At 39.3% G+C, this 27,496-nt stretch overlaps 2 protein-coding genes across 5 annotated transcripts in view; one reads left to right on the top strand and one right to left on the bottom strand.

Annotated features, from left to right (window-relative positions):
* Window positions 1-73: 73 nt before the first annotated feature.
* rps3a (ribosomal protein S3A) lies at window positions 74-3,300 on the bottom strand. Its single transcript, XM_026304137.1, has 6 exons — window positions 3,175-3,300; window positions 2,476-2,579; window positions 1,948-2,135; window positions 853-1,061; window positions 585-694; window positions 74-237 (listed from the first exon to the last, which is right to left on the bottom strand). Exons 1-6 carry the CDS (start codon window positions 3,234-3,236, stop codon window positions 110-112), a joined length of 801 nt encoding a protein of 266 aa, XP_026159922.1. The 5' UTR covers window positions 3,237-3,300; the 3' UTR covers window positions 74-109.
* Window positions 3,301-6,421: 3,121 nt separating this feature from the next.
* The window catches only part of lrba (LPS-responsive vesicle trafficking, beach and anchor containing), a 162,781-nt gene continuing 141,706 nt past the window's right edge, over window positions 6,422-27,496 (top strand). For 3 of the 4 annotated variants that reach the window (XM_026303424.1, XM_026303427.1, XM_026303425.1), the window contains exons 1-3: window positions 6,422-7,254; window positions 25,789-26,020; window positions 27,147-27,247. In XM_026303424.1, the coding sequence (XP_026159209.1) occupies window positions 7,069-7,254; window positions 25,789-26,020; window positions 27,147-27,247 (519 nt within the window). In that variant the 5' untranslated portion in view covers window positions 6,422-7,068. The remainder of the gene's footprint in view (window positions 7,255-25,788; window positions 26,021-27,146; window positions 27,248-27,496) is intronic. The other variant, XM_026303428.1, reaches the window with a different exon arrangement.

Raw genomic sequence — 27,496 nt, forward strand, 5'->3', positions numbered from 1 at the left:
TCCTAAGTTGTGCTCATTCTATCATTGTATCACAAAAACAAAAGCTACAGTAAAATAAATAAATGGCATAGACTGTCATTTACATTTTTTATTAAATCCATCAGGGTGTTTAGACAGTTTCCTGGATGGGGGGCTCATAGCCATCAGCCCTCTCCACCTTGGCTCCAGTGTCATCACCAGTTGCCTTTGTGGCACTGCCGGCACCGCCTTCACCGTGGAGCTCCATCAGTTTTCCCACTGCAACAGAAAACCAAAAGCTTTTTAGCTCAGACTGATCACAATGAAATGTTACAAAGACAAATAATATAGAAGTTACATTTAGTCAACAATATGGAATATATGAAAGAGACACTTTATCCCTCACCCCCTGAACTGTGAGATTCCACAATCTCAGTTACTTAAAAAACTAGAATGCAAACATGCCACTAAAACTGTACACATCACTGAACCTTGAGTTTTTATCATGCAAGGGAACGTCAGCTGATCTCAATAGGTAATCAGGCGATCATATGGGACCGAAACAGTGTCATCATGTGTTCCCATAAGCAGAGGGGGCACATCAGTGTTATGGCTGTTTCACTTACACTCAAACTTGGGTTTCTTAAGCATCTTGACCTTGCGCACATAAACATCATGCAGAGGGTAGATGGACTGGCAGGCCTTCTCAATGTCTTTGCCTACGCTGTCAGGGATCCTGTAACAACACAATGCACAAAAGATAAAACCTCTCAGAGATGACAGGCCTAAATGAACTGACATAATGACATCTTGGTGACCGTGAAATCGTCTAAAATGTTTTCTCAGCAAAAGACTGAAGCTTGCACTGAATGTACAATTAAAACTGTGACTTACAGCTTGTTGACAACTTCCTTCAGGTCGTTGGTCTGAACCTCACGGGTCATGATTTCCATCATCTTCTTGCGGATCTGGCGAACCTGCTGGTGCTGGGCGTAGGAGGTTTTTCTGATCTGGTTGGTGCGTTTCTTTGTGAAACCCACGCAGAACAGACGCAGAAGGTAGCCGTCGGTGGTCTTCACATCCACATGGGCTTCAATCATGGTCTATGTAGAAAAAAATACATCAATCCCAATTAGCCTTTAAGCTGAACTGTAATCGCCTCACTTTCCTTCAAAATCTTTATCCAATACATTTTCAGTCTGGTGGCTCTACCAGAGTTTAGTTCTGTTCACTTTCCATTCAGTATGTACACGGATTGAATACCCAATACACAGTATTTAAAAGAGAAAATTGCCATAAAAACACCAACCTAACACCAATGTTCCATGTACTGCTACATCTAATTTAAAAAACTGCTGCATTTCAAGACTAGAAAGCAGTGGAGTCTAAACATTTTCACACTGCGTCTAACCAAATTTGACATTTGCTGTTTCTTTCAGGGTCACAGCTGCTAAGTTCCACAACATATCACGGCAGACAAACAAAACAACCCCCTCTCCTGTTTACCATATAAAGGTGCTTAATGGCTCATGAGAGCTTATGGCTCAGTGACACACCTCATTTGGTACAGTGATCGTCTTTGTGGGCCTCTCACACATAAAATGTAATTAGTAGGTTTAAAAACAAAAAAACAACTCTGTTTTTAATTGAATAGGACAGGATGATGACTGCCTGAATCATCATGGCAGAAAAGCTGTTGCAGTTGTTATACTTTTCTCCAGGTGACCTCAAACCTCCTTGACCAACGATAAAGCTTTCTAGCAATGTCCCATTTCATTCAGAGGTTCATCACTACTATTCAAAAACACTTCCAATTATACACTTTCAATACTACCATTGCTCAGCTATTATTTCTCACATATTTTTGTATTATTTAGTATTTACTGTTACTCAAAGGTTACGTTTTGATGGGTACCACTGGGAAAAACAAACAATGGCTTCAGTGGAATATTTAATGCTAAGTACTAATCATAAAAACATGAGAATTACCTGCCACTTCTTGACCATGGAGCACATCTTGTCACGGGTCAAGTCCATCCCGTGAAAGTTAGTGAGGCAATTCTTGCCCTGCACATCTTCTGTGATGAGCTTAAACTTACGGAAGGCCACCTCATCATTCTGCAGGTCAGCGAGGCTCACCTCGAACACGCGTCCTTTTAGACCGTCAGAGGCGATTCCTGTGTGGTAGTGGATTGCATATAAAAGTTAGAAATCAAACATCTGTAGCTCTGGAGGTTATGACAAATGTCCAGAGGATCAATCAATAATAGGAAAACCAGGTGATCTCGGAAATACTCAGTAACCATCATTTAGGACAGTTTGTCATTATACATTCCCACTGCATCTCCAGGAGTGCCCAAACTAACAAATGAGCTTTTGAATTACACATTTTACCATGATTAAAAAAATAAGTCTCATTCACCCAGTAAGAATGACAGCCTGAAGTTACAGTAAATGCACCCACTGACAACATAACGCATTGAAGAGGAGAGTCTCACTAACGTTATGCAGACTTACTGGTTCCCTGAGTCCTGGTGACCAAGGTCTTGCCAAGATTGCGGATGTTGAACATGGCTGGTGCCTTAACATCATACCAGTCCTTCTTGGAGAAAGGGTCCACACTGCAGAAACGACAGAGACAAACCTATTCATTTAAACGCACATGCAGCGCTGTTCTAAACACATGCGAGGATACACACAGGGCCAGCTCTATGCTAGCAAGCCGGCTAACCGTGCACCATGAACGATTTGGTCCATCTAGTCTTTTAACTATCATCAAGCGATCTGCTAAATGACCTGTTCATACAATCAGGTTGTTTATGTCACGCAGCACCATCACCCCTAGAACTCAACTCGGCTTCATGATGTTTGACTGTCAGACTGATAGCTAAGACAAGCCAATGCTAACACTTGGTAAACCCTCGTAATAACGTACCAGCCCCAACAAAGTCTCACCGCTCTCCATGCTACTGTACACCTACAGCCCTGTATGTGTCTTATTAAACCAGCCTGATTATAACACAGTCCAGGCTAAATACGCTCAGCATGCTGCACCTTCATAAAACGCCACAGAGGCCGAGGACGACGAGACTACAGAACTGGCCCTGAAACATCTATTTAAAATCTACCTCATCCTTCTCATTTCTTACACCGAACTCAAACTAGTGGAAAAAGCAAACTCTATTTTATGCTACAATATGTACATTTGTTACTTACATCTTCTTTTTGGCACCCTTTTTGCCGCCTTTAGTCAGCCTCTTATTCTTGCCGACTGCCATGTTGGCTACAGGGAGTGAAAGAGGAAGAAAGAGGAAATACCGCGAGAAATAAGGAGACAAACGAAACTCGTGGGATTTCTCATATCTCGCGAGTTCTTGTTCTGTTGCGTGTTTTTTTTTTTTGCCGCCCTCTGCCGGTAGTAGGCAAAATCAAATATGAGCTATATGAAGTAGGTCCAAGTAATTCAGTTATTTGTGGTGTTGATGGAATTAAATGAATGTCCCAATTATTTTAATTCCGGCGACTTAATGTTTAATTACTTGGTATGAAATACTTTTGTTTAAATACCTCTGAATGTACTGATCTTGAAAAACACGTTTGAATGTAAGTGTAGAAACAAGTTGCACAAGTTGGATTAGTGCAATTCAGATAACAATCTCCAACATATAATTTGGGCTACTTAGGGAAATTTATCCACATTTGGTGAATTAATTTTCCACAAGAAACCAGGCTGCATTAATTGGTAAACAGTAAATGTAATGCTGGTTTTCACACTAAAGTATGTAAAAGATTTTGAAGCTATAAATTCAACATTAAGTATTGAATATTAATTTATATTTCACACTGACTGTAAATAATCAGTCCTGTATCAAATTAAATATCTCACTGTGTTTAATTTGTACTTCATACGGGGGCTTTTAAAAGGAAAGATAGTGTCATACTGACTCTGGTCACCAAAGGATAAGCAGGATGAACCAGTCTGAGGGTGTGTTAACACGTTTTACAGGTGTATAGATGTTATTCACCCAGACTGTTGGTATAACAAAAAGGAAGAATCTGTTGCTAAATACACCCAGTTGCCAGTTTAATAAATACACCTAACTAATGCTGTATACAATAAACCATCCCTTCCATAATGATGAGTTTTTGTGGTAACACCTTTAAACACCTTTATGTGTTCAACTGTATGAACATTTTGCAAGATGTCGTTTGTTAAGCTGCGCTGCATTAAGCAGAGGTGTTTCTGTTAGTTAGTCTACCATGCTTGATATAAATAGGGTGGGGAAAATAATAGAAACACCAGCCAGTTAGTAGATTGTGTTAGTTTTAGCTATAGGGGTCAAGATAATTCTTGGTCTTTTTGTTATTTATTTGTGCACTTTTTGTCTTTTGTTTGCCTGAACTTTGCACAAACACCAGGATCGACTTGTTGAGTGTAAGGTCAGGTTTAATCTGAGGGCTTAGGTGCATTTTTTGTCACCATTAATGCATTCTGCTCTGCTTGCATTGTATTTAAAGTAAATCTGGAAAGCTACTGTTCAACACAGTTTAAGAGTGAAGCTCTTTGCAAGAGCTTATTGACTCAACTCCTGACTTTGACACTAAAAGTATTTGCATAAATGGTAATGTTCTCCTAAGATAATAAGAGTTTCTAACAGGATGCCAGAAAGCAAGCAAAGGATAATCACAGTAAAATTTGCCATTGAGGCCTCATTATCTCTATAGAGCCCATAATAAAGGTTCATGTTCAACTTAAAGGTCAGCAAAGACTTTTCAAAGCCCCATTTAAGGTAGGATATGTGTATGCTGCAGTGAACAAGTCTGCTGGTTTCAGGTCATTACATCAGGGACAAGGCCTGTCTCTCATGGGTGATGCTGCTGGCTTCCATGACTCCCAGGGTCCCCGAGGGCTCAGCTACACTTTCCTGGAAGGTCAGGGGGTAACAGTGACTGCAGCTGCCTCAGTGGCAACAACAGTCATCGCTGCTCAGCCATCCTGCAGAGCAAATATAAAGTCAGCATTATGAAACAAAGTGGAAGACAAATACTTTAAATGTGGTCATTTAATCTAAATAGAGCAAGTATTATCATTTCCCTGGTTGTATATCCTTTATACAACGATAGACGTAAATGAAACTGGTGCCTCTCATGTATTCAGCTATAACATCTCACACAAGTCACAGTTTTATGTGGTGATTTGAAAAGGCAAGCAAAGCAGAGCTGTCACTTCGCTTTAATGTTTGGCTTCCCTTGCCTTGGGACACAGAACTCTGTCAATGTGTTGTTGTCCTGCAAAAAAACAAAATTGTACATATATGCCAAACCCCATCCTATGTTTTTTTCAAACCGCAAAGCTCTTTTTGGTGCAGGTTTAATCTATTAGATTAGTGAACATGCAAGTTTCTTTATAGGGGCTCATAGTATGGTATAGTAGTGTATACATTTACCATAGGCATAGAAATATTCTTTCATCTGTTATTTCTGAGGTGTGATTTTTATAGTTGCTGAATGATGCTCCTGCATTCTTCTAACAGACTCATTAGAAAACGGCCTGGTGGCCTTTTAATGAGTTCAATAGAAACGAAATACAAATTTTACGTTTGTCATGCTGCACATGCTGCAGGTTGTCAAGCCTCTTGAGGCGAATTTCTGATTTGTCATACGAGGCTATAAAATAGAATCTGACTTGACTTGACAATGGGCCACAGAGCACAAACATGTAAAAGGCCCCTCATTCTTCCCAGACCCTGTCATTTAAAGCAACTCTATGAGGTTATTTTGCTTCTTTTTGTGTCTTTTGGTAGTTGTGTGTCTATTTTCAAGTGTTTTGCCTCTCTTTGTGCTTATTTTGCTGTTTCTCTTTTAAGCCTTTTTGTGTCTGTTCTTACTTATGTGTCTCTGATACCATTTTGTATCATAGTGGTCGATCTCTGTGGTCGATTTGTGTCTCTGATTTTTCTGGATTGATATTTAGTCCATGTGAGTCTTTTTTCATGTTTGTACTGTTTTGGATCTATTTATAGTAGTCTATATTTAGTCGGTTTGCAGGTATTTTGTTTTGTGAGTCTGTGGTAGTTTTGCCTGTGCGTTTTGTGTCTTTGTGGTCGTTTTGCATATCTTTTTTAGTTGTCTGGGCTCTATTTTTAGTTGTTTTGTGCCTCTCCGTGGGTCTTTGTAGTCGTTTGATTGACTTTCTAACCACGCAGGCACGTTGCCTAATGCAAACACGGACTAGATGAAGAGAGGTGAGTCGTTACTGAGTCTGTGTGGAGGGCGTAGTGTGCTGCTTACGCTGTATTTAAAGGCCCCGGGGCCCCTAAACAGGCCATTCCGGCCATGAGCGCATGAACCGACTACAAACGGACATGCGTGTTTTTGCTGGGAGCCACCTGAGCAGCACACCTGCCCGAGATCTGAATGCACTTAGGTCCCCACTGCGCATGCTCCGCTCACTCGAGGGCTACACTGTCATGGCGGTGAAGCTGAAGCTACCGGGGTAGATCAGGAAGAGGCAGCGGCGCGGCAGGGTTGACGCCGACATTCAGCCAAGTGTGCGGAGTTTGCCGGGGACGACCGAGCGGACTGTCGTCGTTTACCGACTCTTACCGGAGCCGTTGACGGACTTGCTCTCTTGTGGTCTGTGAGTTAGGGCGCTACCTGTCAAGAGTGTAGACTCGGTGTGAGCAGCAACTTCCACCGCTGACCGGAGAAATAAAGTCACCGTGCGTCCTGCTCGGCCGCTGTTTGACCGAGAACAGGTTCAGGACGAGCTCCGCTTCACCTTGTTACCTGCAGGACACTTCTTGACGGCTTTTATAGCGTTAATCCATCGGGCTGGTATCAAGTTACGGAGCGGAGAGCAGGGGACTATTCGCTGTGGAGAGAAGCGGTGACATTTATTCCATTTGCTCTTTGTTTTTGCTCACTTGTTAAAGTGTTTTGGATGGGGAGGAAAACGTTTTGCTTCTGTGCATGTAAACTGTAAACAACTCAGCTGAAGAGGAGATAGAGCACCTCTTTCTCCTCAGTCATCCGCTGCACTGTCACCATTAGAGGGGAACAGGTGCCTTACCTGTGAACGCCACCTGTCCCGTCCTTCCTTCCGTAGCAATGGCGAGCGAGGAGGCGTCGGGCGCTGCTCAGGCAGGTAATGGAAAGGACGAGAGACCAGGCGCCATGGCGCTCAACCCCGCAGTGCCCATCAGGGGGATACGGATGAAATTTGCCGTGCTTGCTGGCCTGGTGGAAGTTGGGGAAGTTTCCAACCGAGACATCGTGGAGACGGTGTTCAACCTGGTAAGCTGATTATGCGCGTTCACAGTAGGCCTTAGATAGCACCCTCACACTGTTGTGCCGTGACATCTAAACGTGTGGAGAAGTCTGGCATCATTTACATCTGCGTAAAAAGGCGCTGATGATTTTTGCTGCACAAAGGATAAGCACCACTTGTGTTTAATGACACACACATAGGAAAATGCCTAATGTGTCATGGGCCAAATGACTTATCTCCGGCTGCCCTTGCTGCCCTCATATGGAAATATAGTGTTTATTTACATCATTGTGCCTCAGTGATTTAGTTCCCCAGACACGTTTCAGTTCAAAAACCTTTTTAGGCTCTCATATTGTGTTACAGTTTCTCAGTGGGTCTAACTTTATACAGTTATTATGGTCTTTGTGCATCACCCTTCTGTTTAACATGTAATTAGTAGGTCAAAAAGATCATAAAAGACCGTTTTAATTGAATAAGACAGGATGATCATTGTCTTAATCATCATGGCAGAGAAGCTGTTGCAGCAAATCACCTATGTGACATATCCAGGTCAGCCAGAGTCTGTCTGCTACCTGTTGGTCACCCTGGGGTCCCTGTGAGTCCACTTTTAAAATGATGTTCCAGTGCCTGCATGTGAATGAATGAAACTACCAATAACAAGGAAGTTTTGCTCAACAGAGAGAGCGTGCTCAGCGAGAGTTTGTCTGGTTAGTTGGAAGGAAAAGTGAGGGAGCCAGAGGTGAAGGTGGAACCTGCAAAACTGCTTTGTCACTGTGGCAACACAATGGAGTCCTTCAGAAAGGGAGGCTTGTCATCCATGTCTCTGGTTATGGTTAACCTGGACACCAACCCCCCACAGTGTAGTCAAGTGAATTGAAGTAGATGCTTCTCTTCATGTCATGAGGCTGAACAAAACAAGCAATACCTACTATCATATTTTTAAGGTAAGGTGGGAAATATAATCTGAAATATTTCTCTTTTAATATAACACAGTTTCATTGATCATTCAGCTATTTGTTTTAGCTGTAGCATTTTTGCTAGAACTGAAGAAAACGCAGATATGTGAATTTGCCAGTGAACAAAGGTAAACAGGAATTTCAGAGGTTAAAGGTACAGTGCCAACTTTGTGAGTGGTTCATGTTTGTTGTAGTGATATATATATATTTTTTAGACTAAAGAAGGTTTATTCTCTGTTTTATAAACGGCCAAATATTGGCTGCAATAATGTGATAGGAGATGCTCATTGTGTTTGTATTCTTGGCTGCATAGAGGTTTTGTCTGCCTGTTATTAAGGAGAGACAAAGAAGCACGTGATTACCACTATTACTGTTTTCAGCTGCAGATTCCAGCAAGAGAAAGACACTAATTAGACTTTTTTTTTTTTATCATCTTTTGTCTGGAAAAACTAATGATTTCACAAAAATGAGGTGGAAACAACCAAGCACGTGAAATATTTCTGTGCAGCTCTGCATGCGTCCTTGGTATTCCATAATTAGCACGGTAGCTTTGTTTTAGCGTTCTGAGAGATGGCACAATGCGTTTCGTGACGCTTATCGCTCTGCTCACATTCTACTCAGACTCCACTAATCTGATTTGCCATCTAGGCCACTGTCTTCTCTTTGGTAGTATTTCATTTACTGCTTGAGTCCTACACTGTACTTGAAATGCGACAGTTTCTTAAGAGAACTGCCTCATTCTACAGTGGTTGTGATCATTTGGAGAGCATGGTCCAGGATTATAAACACCATTCGCTTGTTTTCAAAAGCAGCACTTTTGGTTGACAAAATCAGGAAGTACTTAGAAAGGGTACTTTATATGTCACCTCTAGAGAACTGTCTCTCACATGCAGTGTGGGTTTTACACTTTTCTCTCTTGGGTGTTACATCTGGCCCATGCTAACTGGATACAAGATACTGTAGTGGGTGTGTGCCAGTAAAACTAAAACAGAATAAACCTGAGACTGAGGAGATGAAAGTCCTTTCGCCCCCTCTGTAATAACTGAACTTGTCTATATAATGTGTTGATTTAAAAAAAAAAAAAAAACCCAAAAACTGTCGGTTGTTTGTGTGGTGGACTATTCCAAACATGCAACCACACATTAAATGTAGTTGGAGAGTTCCTCATATTCTGCTCCTGAGAAATGTTGGTTTCCTTGTAGCGTCATCAGCTTGCACCTATCGAAAGCAGAGCACTCGAAGCAACAATTTTCACACCGTGTATTTTATTTATTCATTTTTTTAAGTTGAATGTTATTTTTCCCTTTAGGCCTGAACTCAAGCATAAGGCCGTCAGCAGCAGTATCACATTTTAATGTTTTACAGCGACTTACTTAAATAACAGTTTTGCACTTCACCTTCCTCGGTGAATTCACTCTTTGCTGTAGAGCGTGCTGTGCAGAAACGAAGATTTGTGTGGTTTTGTTTGGTTACAGTATGTCTCACAGTTGTAGTTATTGTCCCAAAAAACAGGATGAGAATATTACTCATAACGTAGGTCTACACAGGTTTGTAGTAAAACATTTTTAAACTCAAACTTTTACCTCTGAATTTTACACAGAATCAAAGGATTAAAGAGCATCTCCATAATTTGTTAAGTCACTGCCTACAGCTTTGTGCAGCATTCAATCACTGTCTCTGTTTACTTTGTAAAAGAAAAAACTGAAACAAAACAAAACAAAAAAAAAAAAACCCAAAAAACCATGCTGGTTTACGATTGTCAGATAAACAACCCAGTGGAAGCTCCTAACCCACAAGATATTACACTCACTGATTATACACTATGCTTCTTGCAACACTGTTTGAACAAATGCAACAAAACACAGGAAAAGCAGTTTTTGGCCACCTGTCAGGTGTGAAGTCCGCTGGTCGCTGGTGCTGCAGCCCCATTGCCAGCTGGTGAAAAAATATCTGGAACTTTTGGCTTTGTAAATGTTTGACTTTCTTCACCAGTTTGTTTGAGCTCCTGTGATGTAAGTGGCTGCTCACAGCTCTACAGGAAGCAGTATTGTTTTCATTTTCTTGGTTGAGCTAACAGAAACAATACATAGAAAGCTGCAAACAGTGGAGTGTTAATTCTCATCTGGATTGTCTGCAAGAAACACTACTGACTGACGACACTGAAACACGGTTAGTTTAGTCAACGGTTAGGAGGAAAACAGTACTGAAAACACAGGTTTGTGCAAAGACAATTAGGAAATTTAATGCATAATAATACACAAAGATATGTCCTATTGAACTCTGTAAACCACTGATGAATGTAAAACTCTGTAAAGAAGAGCTGGTCTGTGCAAGCTCAGGCTCATGGCCTCTGTGTTAGGCGGCAGATAACATGGATGAGTATGTGTTGTGGCATTTGATGTAACTGACTTTACATAAAAGCAGAGTCATAGTTCATGTTGCTTTGTGCAGTGGAAACCAAAGGTGTCTGTGCACATGGTGTTCATGTCATTGTTTCACTTAAGTTTTGAAGTATTACAGTACATTAAAGTAAAACAAGTTTCCTTTTAAAATATACTACAGTGTCTCATACATGGACCAACGAGCTTCTCCTCTGTCACAGGGCTATTTGGTAAGCCACTCTGATAATTATTCTAAATGTCAGTAATTCACAGTAAACTGCAGTTTTATGCCTGAAATCATCAAGCAAGAACAGCCTAAACAGATGAACAGTTTTTATATCTTTATATTCTCTTATTTCTCTTAAGCCGCTGAGCACATACATTGAAATTAACCAGTCACTTCCCACACAATTTATTAATCTATATTAGATCGTACCTATAGCTTGGAAATCCTCTTATGTCTCAGGTCTTTGTATGTTTCATTTCATCTGCTTATGTTTAGTTTCTTTTGTCAGGGACAACTGCAGAAAAATCGGATACCTTTTTCCCTAAATTTCCAGCTTTCTGTATTTATCCTGTGTCATTCTTTCTTTGTCCATCCGAATATGCCCAAAATCAGTTTGACAGGGTTTTTTTTTTTTTTTGTTGTACCGATGTTTACACAGGATCCTCGTTTGAGGTGGTTGTCATAAGTGAAATTAATTGTTTTAAACTGCATCTTTGTTGTGTTTCTTTAAATAGTCTGCCTAATATCTTTCTTATTTACTGCAGCGGGGGAGAGTCATGCAAAGTAGCTGTGCACTGGAATTAGTAATATCTCATTTTTAAGTCCTGAAATTGGTATTAGACTTTATTTGTGGTGTGAGCAGATGTGGCCTTGCCTTATAGCAGCCAAGGATGGCCACAGTTAGTGAGAAAACATATAAATCCTGACATACTATGTCAGATAAGGGACAACGCGATCACTTAAGCGATTTATTTCTATGCTTAAACACCTTATAAATCAAAATTTCCCACTTCCCAAGTTTTCTGCCATACTATAAGTATGACTTCTGAGTGATTTAAATGCAACAGATTACAACTATACAGTTAGTTTAAACTGTAATCTGTCAGATCAATACTCAATGCACTGAAAGTAGGATCTTGATACTCAAAATAGCAGCTTATTTTAATTTCTAGCCCTGCCCATGTGCATATGATATAGACAGGAATGTAACACATACATTCTCCGTTCAGTCGCACACAATCTGACACAAATGTCAGGGGAGTGAGGGTGATCCTTGTCCTCTCTGCAGGCATGCTTTGCCCCCTCAGGCAGTAACAAAGAGCCCTCTAATCTGACACATGAATGAAACCCTCTCTGCTATTTCTGTTATCTATCGCATCAGCCCAATTCCACGGTCACACCTCTTCCTCTTTCTCCATGGTAGATGAAATCACTTTAAGGGCTGGTGTCTAAATGAGCACAGTCTGAATCTGTTTATCACAATGAGTACATGATTTGTTTTATTTTTAACATTACCTTTCTACGTACGTACGTAAGGGACCGTTTTATTTCTCTTTGACAAAATGGGTATTTTATGGCCATTAAACCATTTAAGCTGTGACATGTTGTTGACAATAGCAGCAGTAAAAGTACCACGCACGCTGAGCACACAGGTTTGATTAGTCAGCATGACGTTTAGCTGTAGCTGTTTCTAAATGGCCACAACTGCAATGTCCGTTTTCTGCTTATTTGCATATTGTGTCAGTATTTAGGACCTGAGCAAATCAGATACACTGCATACAGTGTATATACCATACTTCATCACCCTCTGCATGCTGACAAACAGGCAAGTAGACTCAGGATGTGGTGATGTTAGAAAGACATTGTCTACTGATGACTTGTATAGCACATTTTTAGGCACTGTTGTATGAGAGAGCTTGCAACACAGTATTCAGGGGCTTTACAGCAGTTTGAAATATCTCTGGGATAGTCGCCCCCCCCCCCCCCCCAGTTGAACAGAAAATTGATGTGACTTGTTAGCACTGTGATGAACAGCCTGTATCACGGTAAGTTTGTTTTCACATCTTTCTTTAGATGTCGTCATTATGAAAGCTAGTTCCATCTGGCAATTTAGTGCTCGACTAATCCAGGAATTTAATTTTTTTTAAAAAAAATCTTTTCCACCAAGTTGTAGTAAAACATATAGGCACGTCAGCTGTTGTAGTGTTAAGGTTGTTTCATGCTGGCTGTCAAAGATCTGTAATGCACAGCACACAAATTAGCTTTATCATTTATACCAGTTGCAGCTCATTGAACACGATTCTGCATTTTCTACTAGACGTTATGCTTTTCAAAGTCCTGTGTTAAGTGACACAATCAACATGTTTACTTGAAAGTGGGTTTTTACAGCTGTCTGAATAAATCCTAGGTGGCACATCCAATGTTATTTTGGCGTTTTTACAAACAAAACAATAAAACCATCTTACTTTGAGAGGTGTCCCTCTACCAAGAGCAGAACCTATTTTCCTTTAAAACTAGTCATTTTCCAGTTTGCTATTAAACCTGTTTGTTAGTGAACGATTAACTAGTTACAAATCACTGCTCTGTATCTGCAGTGGCTGCAGTGACTCTGCCTGTTTTTATGAAACAAGGCCATAAATTAGTCTACTTCTTGACCTACATATCTCCTCATATTGTTTCTTCTATAAACAGTGTCAGCTCACAAAGGCATTTTATCAGTATGCTAGTGGTTATGATGGCAGAAGCTGGAAACAGGAACTGGTGGTGGAGCCTCCTAAAGACCAACAGCCTGATAATTAAACTCTGCCCTTAAGTCAGCCACAGGGCAACGAGTCTGTTTTTTGTATGTAGACAATTGCTGCAACATGCAGAAAACTGCAGGGTCAGTTCATACAAAAAAAAAAAAAAAAATTCAATTTTAATTCAAGCAGGGACTGATAATCTGAGACAAATAAAGGGTTAATATAAGCACAGAGATGGAAATACAAAAATGTGTCTATACGTGGTTGAACTGACCCTTAGCAGTGTGTGTGTGTGTTGTGCACTATAGTGCTTTGGTTAGAGGTCAGATAAAGTGATTTGGGTTACAACACAGACTGGCAGTACAAATGATCAGAACTAAGTTTCTTGTGCTTGTGAGTAAATCTTTCTCTTAATGATGTACTCTTTCATTAACTCACAGCAAGAAGGTTCTGGGTTTGAATCCCGTTTGACCCTGGGGACTTTCTGTGTGGAGTTTGAATGTTCTCCCTGTGTCTGTGGGTTTTCTCCGGGTACTTCAGCTTCTTCCCATAGTCCAAAGACATGCAGGCTGGGGTTAGGGTAGTTGGTGACTTTAAATTGCCCATAGGTGTGAATGTGAGCGTCTGTCTCTGTGTGTCAGCCATGTGATAGATTGGCAGTCTGTCCAGGGTGTACCCTGCCTCTCACCGTGTCAGTTGGGATTGGCTCCAGCTCCGTCGTGACACTGGAATAATAAGCAATAGATGGATGGATTGATGTCAGTTTTCAACCTGCTGTGAAAGAGATTAAATTTTCCACCATTGACTATGCCCTGCAAATAAGGGAAACCTGATATGTTATCGAATGAATGTTTTTCTCTGGAGTAACCCCAATTTGACTTTTTGTTTTGATGTTTTGTGCAGCTTTAGCTTTGTGTATTTTAATCTTTACACACCGAAATAAAACCTAAGTGGGTTTTTCATGGTCCCTCCTTACACCCACCCATCATTTCTAGCTCCTCATTCAAAGCTTGGTAAGTGTGACTAAAGAGAAATTAGAACTACCCTTACTGACTGCCTGATGTTGTGTTTGTGCTCATTTACAACACACAGGACCCATATATAGGGTAGACACACAAATACTTTAAGTATCGCCACCTTTTTGTGTTGTCATTGGGTTTAAATTGACATGTAGAAACACTATAATGGAGATTTTGGCTAAACAGGAAGCAGCTTTGACCTCTGGGCCTGCTATCTCTCACAGCTGGGGGTGTAATGATACGCTAATACTCCTTGCCTGCCAGTGAAGTTTCAATGTTAAATGCTGAAAAAAGTTGTGAACATTAAAACACAACATGAAATGCTGCTGTTTTGTAAAAGAAATATTATGTGGAAGTGTTAAGCTGTTATTCCACCTTAGTCCCTGTGGGGATTTCTCCAGGGAAAACACAATGTGGCGTAATTTAGATGAGATCACTGAAGCCTTTAACAGTGCCAAAATATTTTGTTTCTAATATTTATGAAGATGGATCAGTAATAGTACAGTATATCAAGACAAACATGCAGCTATTTGACAAAGAAGCATGCTGTTTTGCCTTGTGAGAATAAAATGTTTTAGTGATTAAAAGGAAAGCAAATGATATTTCTATAATCACTGTGTTTTTTGCTGTGTCTGAATAAATTTAGGCCATACTTCCTCCCAGTTCAGAGCTTAATCTCAATGCTTACTGGATTCTTATACCATTTGCTCAAATTAATTCAATTTTGTTGTGTGGTTTGCAAATCTTTACAAGAGGCATTTAACAGGAGACGTGACAGCCCCTTGTACTGCACACACCCTGTGTGCTGTGCTGTACACTGTTCATCTTTTGGACATGTCATCATGCTGTGTTGATAAAACTGGCTCACGTTGCTGTCAGCAGTATGTTGATAAGTCCCTGTGGTTTTTGAAGGACCGTGACGATTAAGAGGGTTAGAGTGATTCTTGCTTTTGCTATGATTCTTTGCTCAATACTTGAATTACTGTCCAGAACTGTCATGTTGGAACTGGTTCCTTTTAAGGTTAGGCTCCAACTGGCACAACAGCTACTCTTGCATGATTGCATGCATTTATGTTGGTTTAATTTGTAAACCTACTGTGCATGTGCCTGAGAACAAATGATATACTCCAAGCAATTGCACCAAATGAAAATTTGGAAGTATGTCTGTGCAAGCTTGTATGGGCCTGAATGGCCAATACAAAACAAGGCCTATTGATTGATGGCTTATATTCGCTCTTGGCCACCGTGTGCTTTGGAAGTTTCTTTTTTTTCTGGTATATCAAAACCTTCACACACATTTCAGAAATATAACTGGCCCTTGAACGAACGTGGCTTTCGACCCCGACAAGGTTCCTCTACCCTTGACCCGTTTTCACATACTGTCACCAAGGTCTGGCATGCAACCTGTAGGGAATACAGACTACACAAGAGATGCACTCTAAAAATAAAAGCTGCACAATCAAGTGTAACAATATTTCAGTAGCTTGGAGATGACTTCTGTCAAGTTTATGTGGGATTCTTACAGTCAGACATAATGTCAGGGTAAAGTCTCTTAACAATTTAAAAAATATATTACAAAAGCAAATGAACAGACAAATATGTGGAAATTATTACAAAATGAGGAGTAGATATTGAAGTTTTTTGCCTAATTTAATACACCTGTATATAGGCACCATTAGTTGCCCATATAGAGGGCTTTAGATCAGTCATGTCCTGTCTCTTTGTTTGATACATGATATCTTTAATATAACCCCATAGAAAGAACTTTGATAACCACTGCGTACATAGAACAAATCTCATTAAGATATCTCATCAATTGCGTTTGTAATATATATTTTAAATTGTAAAGAGACTTTATGGACACCCTCTATAATGTCTCTAACTCTGTTAGTCGGAGATATTATTAGTGACGTAATCCATCATTGTTACCTGGCTATCTAAACTGTGACGTTTCATTTCATGGTTGCACACTGACATGTCATTAGTTTTAAGATTTGTACTCATTTTTAAAACTTTCTAATAAATTTGTGCGTTGTGCTCTACTACTTGCTATACTGCAAGATCTCATTTACTCATGTGCTATAGCAGGAAACTCTCCACTTTATGAGAGCCATGGTATTACTTTGTCAACCACTAAAATGGTAAAGTACTGTATTTGATTCTTTTAATGTCGTGTTAGTAACAAAAGTTTGTGCATGCTGCTTTTCTGATTTATTTCAGTGTCCAAAATGGTGTCAGTTAAATAGTAGTTTCAGTAAACCAGTGATGCTGTTATAGTGTGATAGCCTGCTGCTGTTTCAGCAATTCTGGTTCATTTGTCCTTTACAAAGAAGCATAGGTGATTCGTTGGACTGAAACGAAAAGGTGTTTGCCAAGCTGCTCTTTATGGACAGAGTTTGAAAGCGTGTTACCTTTTAATAATTAAACAGGTAAATCTGGAATCATGTAACATTTCTCTAGGGACTATGTGTTAAAAATAAACTTGTGACTCTTGGTGTTGACCCTGTTAAATGAACCTATAAAATAAGAACAATCACTGTCTGATCTTGGTGACTGCATTGAGGCAGCATTTAGGATTTGAAGTAAATAATTAGAGATAAGCCGGTGTTAGTGGAAATGATCCTTAAAGATCTGATGTTTAGGATTCTTTGGAATATTTACCATATTACACAGTATGTTCTTTGTCAAAGAGGTGAAAATATTGCATATGTACATGCTTGGCAATGTAATAATTGGCAGTTGCCTCTCAAAATATATAAATATATATATATATATAGTATCACCCTTCCCCATGTATTACTTGTACAAAGATGGGGACATGATTTAGCAGAGTGGTGACACAATTGACCATTGATTTGCTCATGCATTAGCACTGGAATAAAAGATGTTACACCTTTGTGTCCAGTCATTATTGCATGTCAAATACAAGTCATTTTGAACAGCTGTAATAGGCCCTATTTGAAAAGTCTTTTTGTGATGTGATTGTGTTTTGTTCCAGGCTGTGATTCAGAAGATGGAGAGGGGAAGTGAGCATAGCCCAAATGAATGAACTTGTTCAAATTTAAGGGTTAGTCAAAGGCCATGAAATCCACACTCAAATATCTGGACATCTCGCAGAACCGCAGAGGGGTTTTCATGTTCCTTCCTCTTCATTACTCTAAGAGGACGAAAGAGGAAGTTTCTGATATTTGAAAAAATACAGTTTAAATGCCTGACCACTGTTCTTAAGGCTGCATCAGACATGCTCTGGTATTTCAAGGATGTTGAGTTGAGAATGTTAAAATAGGAATAAGAGATTTCCTGGTCTAATCACTTCAAATTATTAAAAGGTGTGCTGCAACCCACAAATTATTGTCGGACGACAACCTACAAATATACAGCTGATGTCTTTATTTAGTAATTTCATTTACTTGGCCCATTGCATAATGAATATCATGCAAAAAATAATAAGTCTTTATCAAAAGTTTCTATAACTGAAAGTGATACATTGTGGTTTGCGGAACTTTGTCAAATGCAACAGTCCATGTTATTTTGTTTAAATTGTATCACAAAAAGTCATTTTTACCCATGTATTTGAGGTAAAATGGACAAATTTGGCATGTTACCTTTTCTTCTATAATCTACAACAAACATATATCCAGGAGTCCTTTTAAGATGTCAAAAGAATGATGCAGTAACCCATAAACAGTGACAGGAGACATCAGACCATGCCATCAGACATCTGCTGCACCATCAGACAGGCAGCGCCTTGTCACAAACCACTGAAAGTAAATGTTAAAAGGTCGAGAATGGTCATAGCGGTACATCAGTTGGCTTATCAATCTGGCAACTTACATCAGATGTTTCATTGAATTATCTCCATGTTACTAAGGTTCAGCAGTTAGTTCTGGCATTTTAGAGGCAACTGTCCATATCTGAGGCATCCAAAATAAAGTCAACTTTAAGAGACTTATGGTAAAACAATGAAATTGTTGAAATTCCATGTATCAAAGGTATACCACTCTTTACTCATTCAGTAATTTACAGGGTGTTCTGGCATTTGCACTTGATGTTGTTTTCAATGATCTATGAGAACAGCATTTGTTGAGCAGAAATGTAGGATAGACAGAGGAAGCTGCAGTGACACAGTTGTGTACAAACCACAGGAAGCCAGTTAGTGGAACAACTGTGTTGGGATATGTGGCAGACAGTTTCCTGATTCCACTATTCACAGTTTCCCCCAGGAAATACTTTAGCTGAGTTGCTAAACTTAATACGTCCTGAATAATGTAGATCAATTATTTATATATATATATATAATATAATATAATATAAACAAACAATATATGTGGTATTTACTGTGTGAAATGCCACATTTTCCTACAGATTTTCCTTGAAGGTTAATAATTTTTTTTTTTTTCTCTTTATCTTAGTGGAGCTATTGTAGGCGAGGTGGTCCACCTCTGCTGTGAAACACAGAGAATGGTGCTTATTGCTATAAAGCAGCAGAGTAATGTTTAGATGAGCAGGTCCCGTCATCACTTGTGTATTGTTTTGGACTGTTTATTGTTTCGGACTGCCTGTGCGTAAGGATACATTTTGAAAAAGGTGGATTTTTTTTTTAATAAAGTAAATCATAAGAATACGTAAAATCTTGGTGCAAATTGTTTAATGTGTTAAAAATAAAGTTGAAGTGACCTTTTCTGTATATAGACGTTTTCATTTAACTCGCTGCTGTACATCGAGGCAGGCTAGAATTTCTCACTGTCTGCACTCAGAAAGTTGCCTCACTTTAACAGTGAAAATGTATTCTCCAGCATGAGTTTGGTTAATACTGAATAACTAATTCCAGACAGAGACAACTTAAAGATTTTTCCAAGTTGAAAGCCATGGAGTCAGTATGTTATCTTTACATATTGTTTGAATTTTTCATATTTGCAAATTTGAATTCCAGAAGTGAATGACTTTAGTCAGCTAAGGTTGTTGGGGGAAAATTGAAAGACTCCCCTAAAGCCTGATGTCTAATGAGGACCATTTCCTGACAAGCCTTTTCCTTCTGTTGACTATTCCAGCCAAGCTGCAACTGCAGCCAGATTTCCAGATAGCCAGTGTTAGTGTTGAACAGAGCTGTCCTTATGTAATGTGACAGAGTGTTTCCTCCCCATCCTCCTGAGCTAATTCCTGCTTCTTGTTAGGGCACTGCATTTCCAACTTATGCAAAGGTTTAAGTTATATTTTTGGAGGATGGTAGCATAATATGTTAGAAACTAATACAGGATTATAGGCATGACTGTAGTTTCATCAAAGCTTAACATTAAGGGTGTGAAACAGAAGGATGGAGAAGATTTCATACAAGTCCTCTTCCATTTGAATAAAAATGTGCTGTAGGTACTAATTAGGAAGATGCTTTCCTTGTCCTTGTTATGTTTGTGTCATTGCACAGTGCAGATTTGCATAAAATATTGCACAATGCAGCACGTGATTGTATGAAAGAATTCAACTTAACGTCATCTAAAACAGTATAGTATGTAGTGTTTTCTGCATGTGTCCTGTGTTTTGAGTGATTTGACTACTGCCTAAACATTAACACATTTAATGTAGTATAAAATGTCTGTCAGACATTGTTTAAAACAAAATTGTCAGGTTATTCATCTGAAGATATTCTTAGAAATGCAGCTATTAAAATCTCTTCACCTCCTCTACCTCTCTTCTCAGTCTCTCCTTGTTTGTCTTACAGTGAAAGGAAGGCTGCATTGTGACAGTGATGAAAGAACATGTACTTGTGTCAGATGATTCATATTTTAATTTAAAATTAATTTAACAATGAGTAAGGACTCCAGACTTATTTAGCAATCAGAGCTGAATAATCACCACTCGTTCATTAATTTCAATGTCACTCTGCCATCAAACATGAAAAGACTATTTGGTGGCACTATCAAATATTCATAAAGTGGATTTCGAATCTACTAACAGCTTGTTATATATGAAGTGAGTGAGTCATTTGTAAAGGTCTGAGTGAGCTGTAATCATTGAACCAACATTTTTCCATGGTCACTGCATGCATAATTGTCACCACTTCACATTCTACACTCGCTTCAACAGATGTAGAGTGGCAGACACATCCACCAGGCTGGATGTAGGTAGGCTGGTTTGTTACTATGCATATATGATACAATTCCATATATAATTGCAATTGTAAAAAGTTATAGGACAAAAATTTGTATCCATATCAGCTATTCTTTACTAATGTAGTTACACAGGGAGTCTCTGAGTTGTGACAGGAGGACACTATATAATGCACTATATACAGTATATATTTTTTTGATGTTTCTCCAACTGATAGATTTCTCAGTTCACAGTACAGGATCATAATTGAACTTAGATCAATTAGCTTACAATTGACAGACTGAGAACTGGCATGAAAAGGCATTTAACTTATGTACACTGAATGAATTTGCATTAAAAAATAATGGCCATTGGTCCTTTTTATAGCAGAAAGTTTATAACAGGTGTTAAGTCTCAAGCGGGACAGTTCAAGTGTCTCACAATACTCTGATAGGTAGATAGCATGCACAATACTAGGACCCTAAAACTGGAGAAGCTAAATGTTATTCAGTCATTAATTTCACACCTGCACTTTCCCTGCTATAAATGCCAAAATGTACTCTGTGGAAATGGCCTAACGTAAGAACAGAAATGTTCAAAGGAAATAATGCAGGATTTGTTAAATTGAACTAGACACTAAGGAGAGTGGTACAAACAGATGGCGCTTAGCAGATGCCCCCTGTTCATCAGTGCTATTACTAAGTTTTGTCTATAGCATGTGTGCATTTTAATATTTATCTTTGGGTGTTAAAAATATTTTTGGAATATTTTCAAGTAAAGTGACTCATCTCACTGTTTCCTTTCATCTTCCCTATCAGAAGCTCATTCCAGTGTATCACTGTTAGAACTAGAGGGATTTGAGTAGGGCAGATTATGTGGTTGACCTCCCTGTCTGCTGGAGCCCTTTCAGCATCTCATGTCAGTGTGTTGGAAATGTGAGTGTTCATCAGCAGGATTATAAGATGTTGTCATATCACGACTCATGTTTTGGTTCACTGTGATGGAGGCTTCATTTTGGGTGGTGTGGCTGTTGTGGAAGGAAAAGCTAAAATGTCTTTGGTTTTGACACAAAAGCTTGTTTAAAAGAGCTACAGTTATGAGAGCTGTTGAAAAAGTAGGCCAGTGGTGTGTGGTCAAAGCCTGGGTACCCTGTCAGCCTATTGGTTGAGTATGTGATTTATATTAAAGTGGGCTGTTAGTCTACACATGTGGTGTTTTTGAATAGGGAAAATTGCCTTAAATTACATTGATTACATTACATTACATATATTTTATCATCAAACTATAACAGCACAGCACATTGTAGGGAATTTTTCAGAGTAGTTTTGTTCTTTTGCAGGCCTGATGTGAGACATCTGAGACTAGAGACAACTAGAGACATGCAAGACCTGAGCACAGTCACTGGCAACCTGCAGGCATGCACAGATATCTCACTGGAGTTCTTCTGTTGCCTGTTTCTACTGTTGCCTCATTCAGCCAAATTGCCTTATATTGAAATCATTATCTACAAAATTAATTGCAGTTTCCTTAGGGAGAGAATTGAAAGATGATCATCAGCCCACACACACACACACACACACACACACACACACACACACACAATGGACGGACAGGTACATCATCCTTCACTGCCTGTTACTTTTATCTGGGTAATTTCCTCCCCTTCAGTACAAATTGCCCATATTTTTTTTTTTTTTTTTTTTTTTTTTTGGCCTTATCTCATTGTCTGTGACACATGGCTCAGGTCTGTTTACTCAGGCTGCTCTGCTCTTTTAGTAAACCTTCACTTCTTCTGCTCTCAGTCATAGATTCCTTGCTACCACAACATGTAGCCTTTCAATAATGTTACTTTTACTTCAGGTTATCTCATATGTCATCTTCTGAACCACATATACGCAGTGTTTTTGTCAGCAGTAGGGTAAAGGAGAGGTAAGTGACATTTAACAGGGGCCAAGAGTGTCCAAATGTGAGTGGCTAAGACTGTCCAAAATTTTGTGTCAGATTATCCAGTAGTTGAGATATTTTAGTTTGGACCAAAGTGGTGAGCTAAATGTCTAGAGCCACACCGCACGCATTGTTAAAATCAGTTTTGGCCTGGCTTTACTGTAGCTATTTCACTATGACAGTAATTTTACCTTAGCTAAGCATTAAACCATTTTTCTGATGTTCTGAGTTTTAAAAAAAATCCTTAAAAAAAGTCCTGCATTCCAATTTCTTTAAGTGGAAATTGAAATTGTACATCAAACAGGTTGATGGAAACAGACACTTCTTTTCTAATCAGGATGCATGTGGTGGGAGTATTAACCTCATGTTGGACATTCTCATCAGTGATGCTGGATTTTAAATCCCAGCTTTTCCAGAATCCTAATGTCATTATTGCTCGAGCTATAATGACATTAGGATAAATAAATAACCCGAACTATAAGTAAAGTTTAGGCAGTAGCTATAAATTCCTCATTCTGCCATAGCATTTTGCCCTGCCATTCTCCAATGCTATTCTCCATGGAGACCACAGAAGCCTGTTGGGCTTTGTGTTATGGCCCAGTGGCTGCTTGGCTGCTCAGCCATGATTAATTCAGGCAGCCCTCAAGGGAGAACAGCCAGGCCAGGTTACCCAGCCAAGGATCGGGTGTCTAGCTGCCATGTACACACTGGCTTTAGGCACAGTGCTCTCCCTGGCTGCAGCTGTAGCTGGCAACCTTTTCACACCTGTTCTTGAAATATGTAAATAATTGACTTCAATAACAATGAAAACTTCTTTGTCATGTATGAGTGGACAAATGTAAACACAACTATAGGAAATTGCATATATTTTTAATTTCCATCAAAGTACCATTGTTGATTAATGGCTGTATAACTCGGTGTGTTTATACTGTTTATAGGGGCTATATATTCTGTAACCTGTAACAACATAGAGATGATAGCTCATCCAGCTGTATACCAGTTGTACGGTTGCATTAGATTCAGTCTGTATATTTGAATAAGGTGGAATTAGACGACTGCCATAAGATAAAATCCATTTAAATATGACTCCTTGGCTCTTTTTAGGGTCTTGGCTCCTTTTAGATATATTTATCAGATAATAAAAATTTACCTCATCAGCTTGCTGTGATCTATGCTCTGTGCACATCATGCATAACAATATGTGAAATAATTATATTAATAATAAGTTGTCAGTCTTTCAGAGTTTCTGGAGAAGTGGCAGGATCCACCAAATTTTTAGCTTGGAGAGACTTGTAGCTGTTCACATTTTCCAACACATTTTATAAAATAAAAAAAAAAAATTAAAATTTTATTTGTTGAATTTTGGCTGGCTGACTCTACAAAAGCTACCACACACAATGAAATACTCAATTTAGCTAAAACCCCTTTGATTCTAGGGAGAGATTGGGTCCATGTCATTGCAGTGTGGCGCTCCATCACCTTCCTCATGTTTGTTCTCCGTCCCCTTGGTCAACTGACGCTGATGGATGGATGACTTGTGTATGGTGTCAGGCTCATAAATCAGCTGTTACTGTGGCAAAATGGGAGACCTGGCTACAGTTGGATGCAGCCATCCCTAATAATACATGTTACTCTCTGAACAGCTGTGTGATTTATCAGTGACATACTAAGAGGGAAGGAGACAGGAAGCCAGTGTGGTAATAATTAGTGCATGTGTTACTGTAAATGTTTTAAAAACTGACTTTAATTCATCGCAGTAACAAAAGCTTATTCTCTCACTTTAATTCATGCAGAATTCTGTTACTGTTCTGTTTCTGAGATTTCTGCCTTGTCCCCAGTACAACTGAGATGATGTGGTAATGAAGTTTGGTTGTAATTTGGTTGCTAATAATTTTTTTCAGTGAATTATCCACCAATTAGCTTGGCTGCTATAATAATAGCAGTCACTATAGGCACACCAATAGTGAATGGTAATAAATGATTGAACATTTGACTGTATAAGTGATAAAGGAAATGATTTTGTGTTATTTGTGATTTAGAGCACCGATGATGGATAGTGTCATTATTCTGGCTTGACATGAGAGGAAAAATAGATACCTGTAAGATGAGGTTAAAGGGACTGTGTCACTGTTATCACCTTATCTCCTGTGTTATGATGCAGTGGCAACATTACCCCAATGTCCTGTCCTTTCCCTATCTGCTATACTTCACTCACACACACACACACACACACACACACACACACACACACACACACACACCCTGAGTTAATCTGATCTCACTCATTTTAATGGGACAGTTTCCATTCCCTGGACCAAATCATATTGTTTTTACATGCAGCCTGTTCAGTGGCCGATTACAACAATCACATGTTCATTTTTTTGTCCAGTCACATTTAACAGATTCTAAGCATGACAGTCTTACAATATTAATTTGACACCAGCATTGTTATTTTCCATATCTTTTTCTATTAGGCAGGGTTCAATAATAAAAATGTCATCAGAACTATTAAGAAGTGACAAATTATGGCATTTAAGGCACATGTAATTTATTTTCCCACACAAAGAACATTACTCCTTTTGCTAGAAGACAAGCAGTGCCTCAGTGCCCCCAAGCTTAAGCTGGAGATCACAGCCTAGGCTGACTAACATGTTCGGATGCATTTACGTTCCCTCTTGTGGCACTGAATTCAATTTTGTGTTTTTGATTCACCTTGAAGCTTGTGTCTTTGGCTGTAAAAGAAAATGTGTTAATTTTGTTCTCACAAAAGCTGGAACATTCCTGAGTGTGAAGGATGTTAACGAAACAAAAAGCAGTGCTGTCATGTTTAAATCAGCTCCTGCTTATAGTCACTGCTGTTTAATGTGGATATTAGGACGAGTTCACATCATTGCGCTTGTATTAGTATTTACCAGTATCTTGAATATACTAAGTGGAAATGAATTTCAACCCATGTTTTTCTCTGTCAGGCTGTGCCAGATGTTGTTAGCATTCCAGGGTCTCCTGGAATGAAAGACCTCTAAATGCACTCTTCACAGCCTGAGTCTGTCTAATGTTTGTCTGAATGTCTAGCTTGGTTTCACTGACATGGCTACTTGATATTTTCTGCTCTGGGTTTATCTCAGTATCTCAAGGCTACCTGTAAACAATACAATGCACTGATAGACAGTACCATAGCTAGAGACCTGTGTTTCTTCCATGACCTTTGATTCACTTGGCTAACAGCAGCTCTGATGTATGATTAATCATCTCTTTAGGGGAGTGCACGCAAATAGTAATATGACGGATGCCTTTATTAAAGTTTTGGTTATGTTATACTGGTGTTACCAGAGAAACTCATTGTACCTTTTGACTTTGGTTTTGAGCTGTTTATTGCTGTATATATTGACTCCCTCATTCCCTTCCTCACCTCCTTTGTCTCTGCCCAGCTGGTCGGTGGCCAGTTTGACCTGGAGATGAACTTCATCATTCAGGAGCCTGAGAGCATCATTTGCATGGTGGAGTTGTTGGACAAGTGTCAGCCCACCTGTCAGGCTGAGGTCTGGAGCATCTTCACCGCCATCCTCAAGAAGAGTGTTCGCAACCTACAGGCATGCACCGATGTGGGGCTCATCCAGCAGGTGCTCCAGCGTATATCCACCACTGACAGTATGATTGCAGGTACTGACAATCAGTGTCCTTTTCTTCCCATTTGAGGCATAAAACAAATATTTCTGCTATATTACTGAATTTTACAGAATATAAACTGAAGCTGATTTTATGGTTTCATTTAGGTATTGAACTGTTAAAGGCAATTAGCCTGTGTAGCGATATAAAAGGCCAGTTCCCATGATAAGCACCCCCAGCACCACTGAACTGTGCTTGACCAAGACAAGTAATCAAATCCCTACCACCTGTATGGAGGGGGACAGAGTAAAAAGATCATGAATCAGTGGAATATTACAAATAAAATAACCAACTTTACAATTTTTCTATTGACTCTTCTTTACTCTTCTAATACTGTACAATAATCATGGCCTTATCCTTACATACACTGTGCTGTATTGCACTGAACGAGGACACAGTCATCCTGTCTCCCCCTCGAGTCTCAGTCTCATCTGCTGCCCATCTGCAAATTAGCACAAAATAATCCTGCAGTGTTTGACTCAGTGAACTTTCCCCAGCCAGAACAGTGTTGGCCTGGAGGGTTTGTGCAGACAAGCAGGGATGATGAAGCCCTGCAGTACACTAGGCAGCTGAAAGTAATGTCTATAGGAGATTCACTGCAGTACAAATCTTTGACTAACATTCTTCATGAAATCTTTCACAATGCGTGACATTTTTATTGATTATCTAGAAATCGAAATGCTTCATATATTAGGTGTTTACTTTTTAAGATCAGTGATCTCATAGATTATCAGATGCCTCTTCCTCTTACATAATTTGTTTAAAATACTAATTCACTGGTAAAGACCTGCAAGATATAACTACAAATCAGCCTTATATTTGGATGGTTAAATCAAGGGTAGTGCATGCACACATTATTCATAGATCTGTCATGCTATGCTTCATCATTACTCAGTAACACCTAATGAAAGAGGCTGCACAGTACCAGTGACTGCCAGGTAACAAAGACAGGCAACACCTCATGATTAATTACACACTTGATGTTTTTGGCAAACTGTAGTCACTTGGAACTTCCTCTCACTTATAAAGTACTTTTTGTTGTCTTTTTGATTTAACATGGCATGAATCCCCTGTGTGATTCTGTTTTTAACCTCAGGCCTGTGTCATGTGTGTCTTTCAGACCTACTTGTGGACATGTTGGGTGTGCTTGCCAGTTACAGCATCACAGTAAAAGAGCTGAAACTTTTCTTCAGCAAGCTGCAAGGGGAGAAAGGCCAGTGGGTGAGTCAGAGTCATACCACTGTGAGCTGTATTGGTTGTCTGGGACCTGCATGAGGAATGTGCTAGCAACACTTCAAGTGCTGCTGTCCAACAGGCCAATGCCCTCATATCTCATAGATGTGATAAATCATGTGAAACCAGCCTACTACTCTACAGTGGTCTGGGACTTAGAGCAGCACTGCATTATTGATTTAAGGTGGTTCATAAGATTATGCATAATTACAGAATTTAGGTTACTTTTTCTAGTTG

Source organism: Mastacembelus armatus, chromosome 1 (assembly GCF_900324485.2).
Source record: "Mastacembelus armatus chromosome 1, fMasArm1.2, whole genome shotgun sequence".
In the NCBI taxonomy this organism is placed as follows: Eukaryota; Metazoa; Chordata; class Actinopteri; order Synbranchiformes; family Mastacembelidae; genus Mastacembelus; species Mastacembelus armatus.